The 13856-nt window shown below is 31.4% G+C and overlaps 1 protein-coding gene across 2 annotated transcripts; it reads left to right on the forward strand.

The window, feature by feature from the left end:
• The first annotated feature begins 6968 nt into the window (after positions 1 to 6968).
• LOC123192655 (NAC domain-containing protein 35-like) lies at positions 6969 to 8792 on the forward strand. Of its 2 annotated transcripts, none has more exons than XM_044605287.1 (3): positions 6969 to 7258; positions 7605 to 7873; positions 8037 to 8792. In XM_044605287.1, the coding sequence occupies exons 1-3, from the start codon at positions 7048 to 7050 to the stop codon at positions 8646 to 8648; spliced, it is 1092 nt and encodes a 363-aa protein (XP_044461222.1). In that variant the 5' UTR covers positions 6969 to 7047; the 3' UTR covers positions 8649 to 8792. The 2 variants fall into 2 exon arrangements, with proteins under 2 accessions (XP_044461222.1, XP_044461223.1); XM_044605288.1 differs by lacking the exon at positions 6969 to 7258 and adding an exon at positions 7288 to 7480.
• The last annotated feature ends 5064 nt before the right edge of the window (positions 8793 to 13856 follow it).

Below are 13856 nucleotides of genomic sequence, written 5' to 3' on the forward strand. Positions count from 1 at the left end.
GATTTGAGTTTTTTTAATGACACTATTTATTTTTCTGATGATAATGTTTAACAAATTGAATGAATTCAAGATAAATATTATAAATTTAAACTGAATTCTAATCAATCCTTATTCAAGCTTAACTTGTATCCACTTGTAATTCTAATCCCATTATAGAGATAATGCAACTCTCATGTAGTTTTTTTAATTATTAATTATTTGAAAATGAATTAATAATAATCTAATTTACTGGCTAATTTATTTATTTTATCCTCCTCATAAAATCATTCCCCATGGCCGTGGATTCCTGATGATGAGGACCCACCCGATTGATGTATTTGGTTCTGTAATGGGACACTGTTAAGCTTTAATATCACATAGAAAAAAAAAAAAACATTATATTATAAGCCGGAGGATTTTTAAGCTATATATGAATAATTCAATAACAATAATTCTTTATATAAAAATGATTAAATATTAATGGATATAAATAAATTAACGTATTATTAAATTATATGATAACATGTTAATTTATTTATATATGTTATACAGATTAGTTATACATATAATATTATTAATTCATTCACTATATTGAATAGAAATTGTCAATGAATAAATAAATATAAATATTGACACAATGATTAATAAATAAAGGAAAAAATAAAGAGAGAAGAAATTGAAGAAAAGTTAAGGAATGTTATTGTCATGAACATGGAGAGTGAGTGGTCACGGGATTCTCTTGACTCATTCATCATCCTCATCTCCAATTCATCCACACCAATTCATTTGGTTTGCCTTGCCTCTCTTCTAAGCCCCCACACCAAATCTTTTTTAACCAATTGCTTTTCTATAGCTAGGGTTAGATTCGAATCAATAAGTCAACTTGACTCGGTTTACTATTTAGTTTCATTCGAACTAAATTCAATTTAAAGTTATTTTAGTAACTATGCTTGAGTTAGGCTCGAATCTCCCTTCAACAACATGTTCATCCCATTGGTGACATTTTTTATGTAATACCTCTAAGTAAATTTTATATCGACAAAATACAAGAGAGATATTGATATGCGTATGCATTTCACATTGTTTGAAAATGTTATGACAATACTAATTAAATAGAGTGTGAACTATTAAGTTGTTAAAATGTGTTTTAGATTAAAAACATCTCTAACTTGTTTAAACAATCAGAAATTGCCATTTAGGATTTAAATTAAACTCGGTAGAACTCATCTTGGCTATAATCTAGCCCTATCTACGACTACATACATCCATGCAATCTCATTTTTATATTCAAAATTTTCTTGCATATCTTTGACTTATGCATCATCTTTGCTGTTCATGCATGTATGTACTAGTTAATCTTAGCTATTAAGATATGTTATTGATTTTTTCGGAAGAAACATGTGAAAAAAATGGATTAAAAAAAGTGAACTTGCCATATACATGTCCATTAACAAATGCATAGGATTCGTTTTTTAATTAATTGAGCAATATTACATATATTTATAACGAGTACTATTTTACTATTAATTAATGATGATATGCCATTATGTGATTGTATGTTATTTTATTTTTAATTTCAAATCAATTAATTACATAATGTCATTGATACACACAACTCATGCAAACTTAGACAGACAAATATAACATAAAATATTATGTGTATATTTCAGTACATCACATACAACTTATTCCTTTGACCATATCTGATACTGTATCAAATCCAATCATATATAGCCCTTTTGTGTACTATTTATCTAAGAAGTAAATATTAATAAAACAAGTATTGCAATCCCAATATTGTTTCTATCGTTTCATGGTATCAAAGCCTCATGGCTTAACATCCCTTCTTCTTTTTTTATGTCAATGGTTGACAGTAAGGAAATTATAAATATGGTGAATTCAGTTGTAACTTCGTCTAAAATTGTTGCCTCTCTTTCAAATGTTACTCATCTCTTACCTTTGAAACTAACCCTCTCAAATTATCTATTATAGCAAACGCAACTCCTGCCTTTGTTGGATAGATATCAATTGGCTCACCATATTGATGCTAGCCAATTTCCACCACCAAAATTCATTAACGAGAATAAAGTTATTCCCACCTACATTATCTGGTATGACAAGGATTAACTCACTTTGAGCTGGATAATCAACTCTTTCTCTGAAATTGTTTTGCCTCAAGTTGTTGGCGTTTCCTCTACAAAGGAGGCTTCGCAAAAAACTTGCTTAAACTTATGCATATGGCTCCAAAACATAGGTGCGACAATTGAAGGCTCAATTGAATAATCTCCATCATAACAATGATTCCATTCCAAAATATATGTAATGGGCTAAAACAATCTTTGATTAACTATATGCACTCAATCATCTTATCAATGATGAAGACTTTGTTGATGCAATCCTCTCAGGCCTTAGACCAGCATATCGCCCATTTGTTCAAAGTATTGAATTGTGCCTTACTATTGTGTCCTTCAATGATCTCTACGGCTTGTTGTTGAGTGAAGAATCTTAATTGGCACAAGACTCTTTGCACTTTGAAGTCATCATCTCTTCAACACATTACAATGCCCACCAATCGCACAATAAGGAATGGGGTCATGGATGCAATAGGCAAGGATATAGGGGTTGTTTCTCTTCTAGATCACCTTCTCGTCATTTTAGTAATGCGTTTACTCCTTACTCAACTTGGTTTTCCAATGGCATTGCTTCCCCTAATTCTCTACTCACCTGCTTCAACTGTTATGGTGTCAGTCATGTTTCAAAACAGTTTCCTTCTCCCAGATGCAAGATAGTCGAGCCATTAGCATATCTCAAATTCTAGTTCGGTCTCACAACAACCTTGTTTCCTCTTCCAATGCTTCCAAACCTTGGGTTATTGATTCTGGCGTCATTCATCACTTGACCAATGACATGGAAAACCTGGCTATTCATTCTAAATATACCAGACTGGAAAAAGGTTGTTATTAGTGATGACAAAACACTTCTTATTACTCATATTGGTTTGAATACATTCTCTCTTAATTCCAAGTCATATATTTTTCAAGATATTTTACATGTTTCGTCTGCTTGTCACAATTTGCTTTCTATCAATTCCTTTACTCGTACTAATAATGTTTCTTTTGAATGTTTTTTTGACTATTTTTTGATTAAAGATTTGGCAACTTGAGCGGTCCTGCACAATGGCCCGAGTGACAAAGGATTATATTCTCTTTCATTGGAGCCTTCCTAATCCTTGTCTGGTGGTTACACAACTTTTTCGTTTGCATTGTCAATTTAACACGCGTGCCTTGGGCATGCTTCCATACCAACTGTTAAACATGCCATTGGCAATTTAATATTAATTTTGTTAATGACATTAGTACTCGTTGTCATGCTTGTAGCATCAATAAATCTTCTAAGCTACCTCTTTCATCCTCTAATTTTAATGTTTCTACTCCGTTAGAATTAGTTTATTCAGACGTTTACGGGCCTACCTTGGTTTCTTCAATAAATGGTGCTAGATATTATGTTTTTTTTTATGATCACTTTAGCAAATATTCATGGTTATTTTTTCTTTAGTACAAGTCTGAGGTTCTTAATTGTTTTATTAAATTTTGTTGTATTGTGGAAAAATATTTTGGTCATCCTATTAAGAGTTTTTAATCTAACTGAGGTGGTGAGTTTCAAGTCATGCAAACCTATCTTGCTAAAAATGGTATTTCTCAATGACATTCCTATCGCCATACACCTGAACAAAATGGTTGTATTGAAAGAAAACACCACAATATTATTGAAACCGAACTTGCCTTATTAAACCATCCTAACTTGCCAATGCATTTTTGAGAACATGCATTTGTTGTTGCCATTTACACTATAAATTGGCTTCCCACTCCTCGTCTTAATCAATTTTCTCCATACACAAAACTATTTCATGAAACATCAAACTATGCACATATGAAAATCTTCTATTGTGCTTGCTACCCTTGGTTGGGTCCATATGCCAAAACCAAATTATCTTCTCATTCCAAACAATGTGTTTTCCTTGGTTATAGTAAAGTTCATAAGGGTTATCTTTGCTTTAACATTTTTTATAACAAATCTATTACTCACGACACGTTCTCTTTGATGAACAAGTATTTCCTTTCAAAGGTTCAAATGCGGGCGACGATATAATCAATAACTCAATGCCTACCCACTACATCAATCCACCTCCACTCAATCTTTTTATCCCACCTCTAATGCCCATACATGCTCCTGTCGATAAGTCATTTCAGTCCACTCCATCAATGGCTTCACACCCAAATTGGTTCTCATTATAATTGCCCACGGTTTTATTATTTTGCTACTTAATTACCAATAATTATATGTTTGCAATACAAAAAATTTGTATGATAATTAGAAGTGTCTCTAATCTTTATGATATATATTCATTTTGATTATTAAAAAATATAATATAATAGGACTTATGTTTTCAAGGCACGTACAATTTGTCTCTCTCTTGAGTATAGGTAAATTTTAGTCAAGGTAAACCTAAACAAGGATCAAATCAAGCTCCACTTGAATTTAAAATGGTTAGCTCAAGTTTAAGCTCAGCTTGCTTAAATTATTGAACATTATGACTTAGATCGGAGACGGACATTGTGAATAGTAATACTAAAGAAAGAGAAGAATCGTAAAGAAAAAAGAAAAAAATAAATAATTGAAGAAAAAGAAAAAGAATCACTAACACATTGAGTTTTGAAACCGACATCGATTGCAAGCCAAACAATAAGCTGAACAAAATTAACTCAAACTGAATCTACCTCTACTCTTAACACGATGTGGGAGATAATATTATTGAAAATGCTTCTCAAAAGTTCTTTTAAATCACATGTCAAACTTATCAAATATCATTAATCTTTGTGATTAGAGAATGATTACTTAACTTTTTCTAATTAGGTTCACATTTCGTGAATCTTTTTCTTTGAAAAGTGGAAAAAAAATGTGAGTATTAGTTTATAGATTATGTGACCACCTCCTTTAAAAGTTATTCAATGTTCCATTAGTTAAGTGCAAGCTAGAATAGGGTTGTATAGTTAAAAATATTAATTAACAGTGGATCTGAGTTGGCTCAAGTCAAATACATTATTTAGATTGAATTAGTTGATTTCAAACAGAATTTTTAATTTGATTGTTCGGATTAAGATTAATATTTTTGTCTATCTAATGATATTGTTTATCTCATAAGTGATATTATTCACTTCTTCAATAATATTATTTTCTCCACCAGTGGCCCTCTTATATATATTATTATGCATTAATTCAAACAAGCTCGAATTGAGTATTATGGATTTGATTTGAAACCCCTAATATTAAGTTTTCAAAGCAAAAGTTACCATTTTTACTAGAAATCTATTTAAATTGATGCAAAAAATTTGTAAATATAATATTATCTATTATCATAATGAATCTAATTTTTTTTTCGAGAAAATACACACTACATTCTGCTATAGCCACCATGACTAATAGCTACTCTAAATAATATTTCAAAACTAATTAGAAAAGATTCGTGTAAGCTAATTAATAAGATTGATCAGTTTATCATGTCTATTGGACTAACAAAATTTTTAGATTTTTAGATTGTTTATATATTCTTTCTGCATACTATGATAGTTTCTTTCTTTGTTTTTATATTTTACAGGGATATATCAATATTTGTACTCAAGTTTGTATTCATAGTTTGTACACAATTTTATTAATGAGTTTAAACATTTATATCCTCCTTTAATTGCTTTCAAAAACAAAAAGGCCAGAGATTAAAACTTTTTTTTTTTTTTCAATTAGTACTTAATCTTTAAAAAGTTCTTTCCTATTTAACAAACTAACAAGATTATGATCTGATCATAATTCAGAATTTTTCTTCTGGTTAAGGTTACTATATAACATAAATCCTGATAAAGAGAAAACCCTAATTACCATGGGAGGTGGCGAGCAGAGAAGCAGTTAACTTGCAAATTGATTATGTTAAACAAGCAATTAAATGAAGAAAAGAAAATTTAATTTTGACTAAAAGTTAAATTGGAATTGAACAGAAAAGTCCAATGTCACCGCTGCTGAGAGAAGGCTTGTGGGCACCCTTGCCCTACACTTCGATTCTGAGTTAATACATTTTCCCATGCAAGCTTACCCTAAAAATACTTTTCCACCCCTGAATGGTATAGATAACATTTTCCCATCAAAATCGAACTATATATATATATATATATATATATATATATATATATATATATATATATATATATATATATATATATATATATATATATATATATATATATTTCATCGTCTATTAATTTTGAAAAAAATAACTCTTTTACAAATTAAACTCAAACATTTTAAATATAATGTTTCCTTAAAAAGGCTTGTAAAATCACAAATTAGTCTTTGCAAATTTTTGAAAACTCTAGCTATTAATGCCACATAGTAACCACAAATACAATCTCACACCCTCTCTTCTTTTGTGTTATAATTGTCATCGACAACAATTTCAAACAATCAAATTATTGAAAACAACTTGAATTCAACAAACTGAGGAAGAAGATAAAGTGAAAGGAAATGGAACAAAGAAAGCAAAGGCAAAGAGGAAGAGGGTGAGATTGACGATAGCCTAAAGGGCAAAAAGTTGAAGAAAGAAGAAATGATGAAATGAAAGTGAAATTATGTAATTCAAATATTTAAAGGTTTTTTAAAATTTTTTATTAATTTGAGATTGTATGATAATTTTAAAAAATAAAATAATAAAGATAAAATAGCAATTTCACTTGTTAGCACTGTTTTAGGATTTTTTTTTATTGACAAAGTTTGGTTTGTCAGTGAGAAAATGTTATTTTACAATTTAAGGGTGAAAAAGTGTTTTTTGGCTAAAACTTGGACGGGACAAGGTAATTCACTCATTGATTTTTGACAAGTCTTTTTCTCATCTTTAAATCGTCCATTGTAGGCCCTGAAACCCATGTTGATGTTTCTATTTACTCCCTCGATTTCTTCTTCTTCATCCTCCACTTTCATGTATATAAAGACCTACAACAATTTTCCTTTTTGTTTTATAAGTTTATGGCAATTGCAACTCCAAGCATGAGCAACAACAAGGATGAGGATGAAGATCACCATGAACATGACATGGTGATGCCTGGCTTTCGTTTCCATCCCACGGAAGAAGAACTGGTTGAGTTCTACCTTCGCCGTAAGGTTGAGGGCAAGCGTTTCAATGTCGAACTCATCACTTTTCTTGATCTTTATCGCTATGACCCTTGGGAACTCCCTGGTAATTATAAAAAAATAAAATACAAACTCTCCCTCTTCCACAAGGCAAAACTTTATCCATATATATACATAATCTTCATCCTCTTCTTATTGCATCGTCTGACTGCGTGCCATGGGGATCCTCTTCTGAATTCCACCAAAACCTCTTCTTTATCTGCGTTTCCCCCTTTTATGCATGGAGGGAACTCTCGGCTGAGGCACTTACTGCCTGGCCAGCTCTCCTGTGATTCTCTTTGCTCCAGTCAAGACACTTATGATGGCTTCTTATTTCTTATCTTGCTTTTACTTTTGCTTTCCTTTATAGCTTTCTTATGTTGTTTTGAAATTTCTGTTTCCCTTGGTTGAAGCTTTGGCGGCGATAGGGGAGAAAGAGTGGTTCTTTTATGTGCCGAGAGATCGAAAGTACAGGAATGGAGACAGGCCTAATAGAGTGACGACTTCTGGGTACTGGAAGGCGACCGGAGCTGATCGAATGATCAAAAGTGAGAGCTCCCGATCAATTGGATTGAAGAAAACCCTAGTTTTCTATTCTGGGAAAGCTCCTAAAGGCATCAGAACCAGTTGGATTATGAACGAGTATCGTCTTCCTCATCATGAAACTGAACGCTACCAAAAGGTACTCGCCACAATCCTGACCTAACTTCTTCAATATGAAGATATGTATACATACATACATATATAGATTTATGTATGTTCATAATATCTCTAACCCTAATTTATTTAGTCACAATTTCATGTGTCCAATCTTGTGTAAATTGATCGGTTTGGTTTTAATGCAGGCAGAAATATCATTGTGTCGCGTGTACAAGAGAGCTGGAGTTGAAGACCATCCCTCTCTTCCTCGTTCGCTTCCAACGAGAGCCTCATCTTCATCATCATCAAGAAGCTTTACGCCATCATCGAATGCATATCCTCAAGAGGCAGCTCAACATTTAGCAATGGAGAGGACGTTCCAGACTTTCGGAAACCAATCACGAAATTCACCGCAACTTGATATGGAAAAGATGAGTGAAACAGATGGAAGTACAAGCTCAGATGTCACCACAGTTCTTGGCCTTTCAAAGCAAAACCTTTACCGTCCAACAATGTCGCCGGCTCCAATCAGCACAGATGGCTTGTTCCTTGACCAGTCTAAACAAGTATGCAACTCTTTAGTCCCCACTTGCACCACCGCCCTCGATGAATTTCACGGACTATTAACCTACCAACAACAACCACCACCCTATAACTTCAATCAACCGTCACAATTCTCCACCTTGCAACATCATCAAGTGCAGGCAGCGCCATTGGGACTCAACATACTAACAAGTTCACTTCCAATCTCTGATAGACTGTGGGAATGGAACCCAGTTCCGGAAGCAAACAGAGACTACAATGATCCCTTCAAGTAATTTATATCTATATATTCGTGACTACATATACTTTATGATCATCACCGCTGATTATTATTTATCTAGCTAGCTCTTAATTTTTTGGACTTCATGTAATGTGCTATTGGCTTTCTCATATATGAGTACTGAATATTGTTTGATGAATATGATCGTATATAGATATCTCTCTCTTTCCTTAATGTTAATTTAGGAGAATCATGGTGCACACCATGGACTTGGAACCGAGAGGAGTATGACTTCTGAGAGAAATTAAGGTTCACCATGGAGAGTACTGGTGCAGTGCAGGGATGGAACCATGTAAACATCCACAATTAAAGGAGAGATGACATCAAAGTTTTGTTCCATTTGAATCTTGTCGTAGGTGAGCTTGACTAACTAAACCACTCAAGAAGAAATTTTGGCTTTCCTTCCCCTTTGTGTTCAAGAAAGATCTAATTAATAATTAAGCAATACAATAAGACCTTGGGGGGTTAAATGATCCTTAATCTATGATGTCTAGAACCACTCCATTAAGAATAGTCCATCCTCATTTTATTGCCCTAGCTATGACCCTTTAGATCGTGTTGAAGAATAAGATAATTAGACTGCACGAGGTTAGATCTTAAACACACAATATCGTATGATATTCACAACTTCGAATCTAGTTTACTCTAACGAAATAAGTTCATAACAAGATACTCTCAACCCACACCATAAAACACATCCAAATGTATTATTGTATCTTAAGTCCAGAATTCGAAATATAGTCCATTGATAGAGTAGGAATTTACTATTATATTATCCACAAACAATATAAAATACTCATATAATTAATTTTTTTTTGTATTTTTTCAATGTGAAATTTGTTAAACGATCTATAACCGCATACTAGATAAGAATAACTTGATTGATAAAATTGAAATTCGTGTGGGCCATACCTGTGGATTTAGACTGACATTTGAGAAATTGTCCCTTCTGCAAAGTCGCATAAATTGATCCCAATTACAAGCATAAAAAAAGACTAATGGGATGTAGTTGTGCGTGGTGGGTTCTGTAGGCAAGGGCTGGGACAGATAGCTAGCTGCGTCCAGTAGCAATTAGCAGTTCTAATAATTATTGTGCAGCAAAGTCAGCGATTCTACCATTGCACGCACACAAATTGTGGGCGGGCGTTCTCAAATTTTTATAGCTAGTGAGGTCCATGCCATGACATTCTGCAGCTGCGGCACTATATATATGCTCCTTTCAATCTCTTTAAAATCTACCTATATTTAATAATTATACTTAATTAATTATAACCCTCTATTCTTTGTTCCTTGGTGAATTTGTATAACTAATTGTTGACATTCTCATTTATAATGTAAAGAAGTTTTAAAGCTAGTTATCTAGTACGAGTGATCTCTTATTCATACTTGAAGAAGAATAGTATTTAAGGTTTGAGATCGGGTGAGTGCCTATATCTAATTGTTGTTTACATACTTGCTTTCATTTGATAGTCGCATAACATTCATAAGATATGTAGTTGATGTTGAAAATCATTCCAACAAGAAATACATTGATATTGTGTGTAATTTGGTACAAGTAATTTAAAACAATGAATATGATAATACAACGATATTTTTAAAGTGATTCAAGCCATTACTCAAAAGCTTATATTTATTGTTATATTATTTACATCTTAGAAATTTTTGGTAAAGTATCAGTGTTATTTACAAAAGAATTATCCTTAATTGCCTCTATACAATTTTGTATTATAAGATAAGAGGCAAATGTAACTAGGTAATTACATTATGAGACAAGTTATATCCTAGTACATTGAATTTAGATTTTTAATAACTTTCATATATAACAATATCCTATAGTTGTCAAAGATAATGTTGGAGTGGAATGTGATTTTATGAAAGTTAAGAGATGGAAATGAAAGGTTGAAGAGATGATGAAGACTATTAAAAATCATCATTCTTGTTACTTCTAGGTAAAAATGTTTCTACTTATATTTTAAGTTAATTCGTGAGTAGGTGACATGTCCAACGTCTTGTGTGTAGGCAACATACCATTTGTTGGATGCTTTTCATATAACTAGACCTTATTTTATTTCTCATTTGACTAGTTGTTTGCCTACGTTGCAGTTCTACATTTTTTAGTGTAACTCTTGTGCATTTTCTATAAGAGGGGAAATGACCACATCTCTCTTTCTCTCTCTATATAGGCCACCCAAGGTTTGGTCAAATTCCAAACTCCTATCTACGAAATTTTAAAAACTCAAATATCCACTATTATATTAAAATTCACTATTAAGATTAAGAGTAAAAATGTCATTTAACTAAAAATATACAAAAACCTAAAATTTTGTCACATTTTCCCCTTTTAGTTTAAAAAACCAACAAATTTTTCCCATCTATAGTTTGAAAAGTAACAATTTCCCCCTAAAGTTTTTCTACTTCTCCAGAACCCTTCTTCTCTCGTCAAAGTACATTGATCTTCGGCCAAAATCGTTCAACTTTAACATATCCAAATGAAACATCTCTAGACAATTGAAGATCGCTAGACGATCAAAGTCGCCAAAGAAATATGGCTAAAGATCAACGTAATATGGAGATGTTGATCTTTGGTTAGACAAAGACAAATGTTCTTCATCTGGTCAAAGAAATGAAGACAATGAAATGCCTTCGTCTCTTCGTTGCCTAAAAGATTAGCATGCTTCGGCGGGAGAAAAAAAAATTTTAGAAGGTTGACTATCAAATATGGTTGTTGAAGAAGTAGAAAAAAATCCTAAAGGGGAAATAGTCACTTTTCAAATTGTGGGTGAGGAAAAATTTGTTAGCTTTTTAAACCAAAGGAGGAAAATGTGATGAAATTCTCAATTTTTTAATATTTTTTATTAAATAATATTTTTACCTTTAACTCAAACAATGAATTTTAATAGAAAAATAGATGTTTGAGTTTTTGAAATTTGATCAAACCTTGGGTGGGAAAAAGTCTTTTGGCCCTCTTTTTATATGTGTGTGTGTGTGTGTGTGCGCGCGCATGTGCGCTAATGAAATAGCATTAGTGAAAAATTATTATGAGTTTAATTAATTTTTTTTATACAAGATCGGGTTTATAAACAAAAAAAGAAACCATTAATCTAAACCTAAAACTTTAATGCTTTTTAGAAAAAAATAAAAAAAAATCTCTCGCAACCCATTAATGAATCTTCATAGATGTCAATTAATTAGACAAATCTAATGCAAATTCAAATATCTAATCAACAACTTTATTCTAAATAAATATGTAACTGTTATTATTTAGAAATTATCTATGTAAAATACATATGAGAGCTATGATCGCAATATGGAGAATTTTCATTTGATTTTCAATTGTTTTTAAGGATGGCTTTAAGATCAATACTATATGAAATAATAGTGCCTCAAAGCATTCTAATTCAGAAAAATCTTTGATACGTCAGCTCGTCAGTATCAACAAATACTCATTTCCTTAATGCGTGCAGTTTACACGAGTGTTTAACACACCTTAATGTAAGTTTCTTTTTAAGAAAAATAGTTCAAACCTTCTTCGTTAACCTTTTGGTAACTATATAGACTAAACATGTATATGTAGGATTGAACTTGAATTCAGCTAGTTTGATCTAAAAAGTTGTCTGAAAGCAATTCGTATTTGTTAAGGTTGATTGTTAAACTCAAATTGAGTTTAAATTAAAAGAATCAACTCATTTTTGAAATTAAACTGAATTTCAGTTAGAGGAAATTCAGTTTGACCCGTTATTTGAGTTTGACTGGTGGTTTGATTTGAGTCATGTAAAGCAATTGTAAAAAAGATGTTTTACGTCTATTAGATAAAATAATATTATTTTGTTAATAAACTAAAAATTCAAACTTTAAACTTAGGGATCAAATTAAACTTAAATTACCCTTAACTTAATTTGATAAACTTGAGTTGTTCTAGTTTTTATTTGAGTAGAACTCAAGTCAAGAGATATTTAAATTCAGTTTAGATCCATCCCTATGTATATCCATTGAACATTATTCAATATGATTAAATGCTGTTGATTACTAAAGTTATATAAAATATCGATTTCTGAATTTTATTAATAATTTTTTAAGGATGTTCTAAGTTCTAACTATATTATATAATTGATTAAGGCGCAAAACTAAGTCTTGAATCTTGGACCAGCCTTCAATTTTATTTATTAATTCAAACCAAAACTATATAGTCACTGGACGGAATATGAATACGATTGAATTAAATTTTATATTAGCAATATTATGTTTATCTATTTTAAATAAATAAATAGATACACACTTATATATATCATCGTATGATTGGGTATTATTTTATCTTTATTTAAAATCATCCAATCATATGAAGTGTGTACCCATTTGTATATTCAAAGTAGGTACACATAGATTTATTAATTTCAAAATATCTTTAACCTATTTTTGAATATGTTATTAGTTTTAGGCCAAAAGATTTATTCACACCCAATGTTTGATGTATTTCTGAACTCTTACTCGTCAATTTTCAAAAACCCAAAGTCTTACCCTTAAGCTGTTAAAGTTAATAAAATTCGTTATTTTTAAGGATAAAATTATTATCTAACTAGTAATTTTAAAAAATATAAAAATTTATATCATTTTTTCCCATCAACCCTAAAAACTGACAAATTCCCTCAAGATTAAGGTTTGCAAAATTGCATTCCCCTCCTTAGGGTTTCATATTTTTAGAATAATTTCCCAACGAACGGTTGGCTTCTCTAACAAAACCTTTCACTCTCTTGCAACCGACACCCTCCAACCCTTTCTCCATTCTTTTGGCCTCATCTTTATTGGAGAGGATAAGTCTTCATTTGGATAAAGTTGAATTGTCTTCATCCATATGAATCAATGAAGATGAGCGTTTTCGTCAATTCTTATGGGCGAATCGTGTTAGGAGAGATGACTTTTAAGTTGTCAAAAAGGGAGGGACATCGCCGAAAGAGATAAAGAGAGCTAGAGAAGCCAGCCATTCGTCGAGAAATTATTCTAAAAATTTGAAACTTTAAAGGAGGGAATGCAACTTTTCAAAGTTTAATCTTGAAAAAATTTATTAGTTTTTAGAGTTATGAGGGAAAATGATATAAATGTTTATATTTTTTTAAAGTATTGGCCAAATAACAATTTTTACCTCTAGAAAGAATATATTTTGTTAACTTTTAATAGTTTATAGGTAGAATTTTAAGTTTTTAAAAGT

This window comes from Mangifera indica, chromosome 12 (genome assembly GCF_011075055.1).
Source record: "Mangifera indica cultivar Alphonso chromosome 12, CATAS_Mindica_2.1, whole genome shotgun sequence".
Taxonomy (NCBI): domain Eukaryota; kingdom Viridiplantae; phylum Streptophyta; class Magnoliopsida; order Sapindales; family Anacardiaceae; genus Mangifera; species Mangifera indica.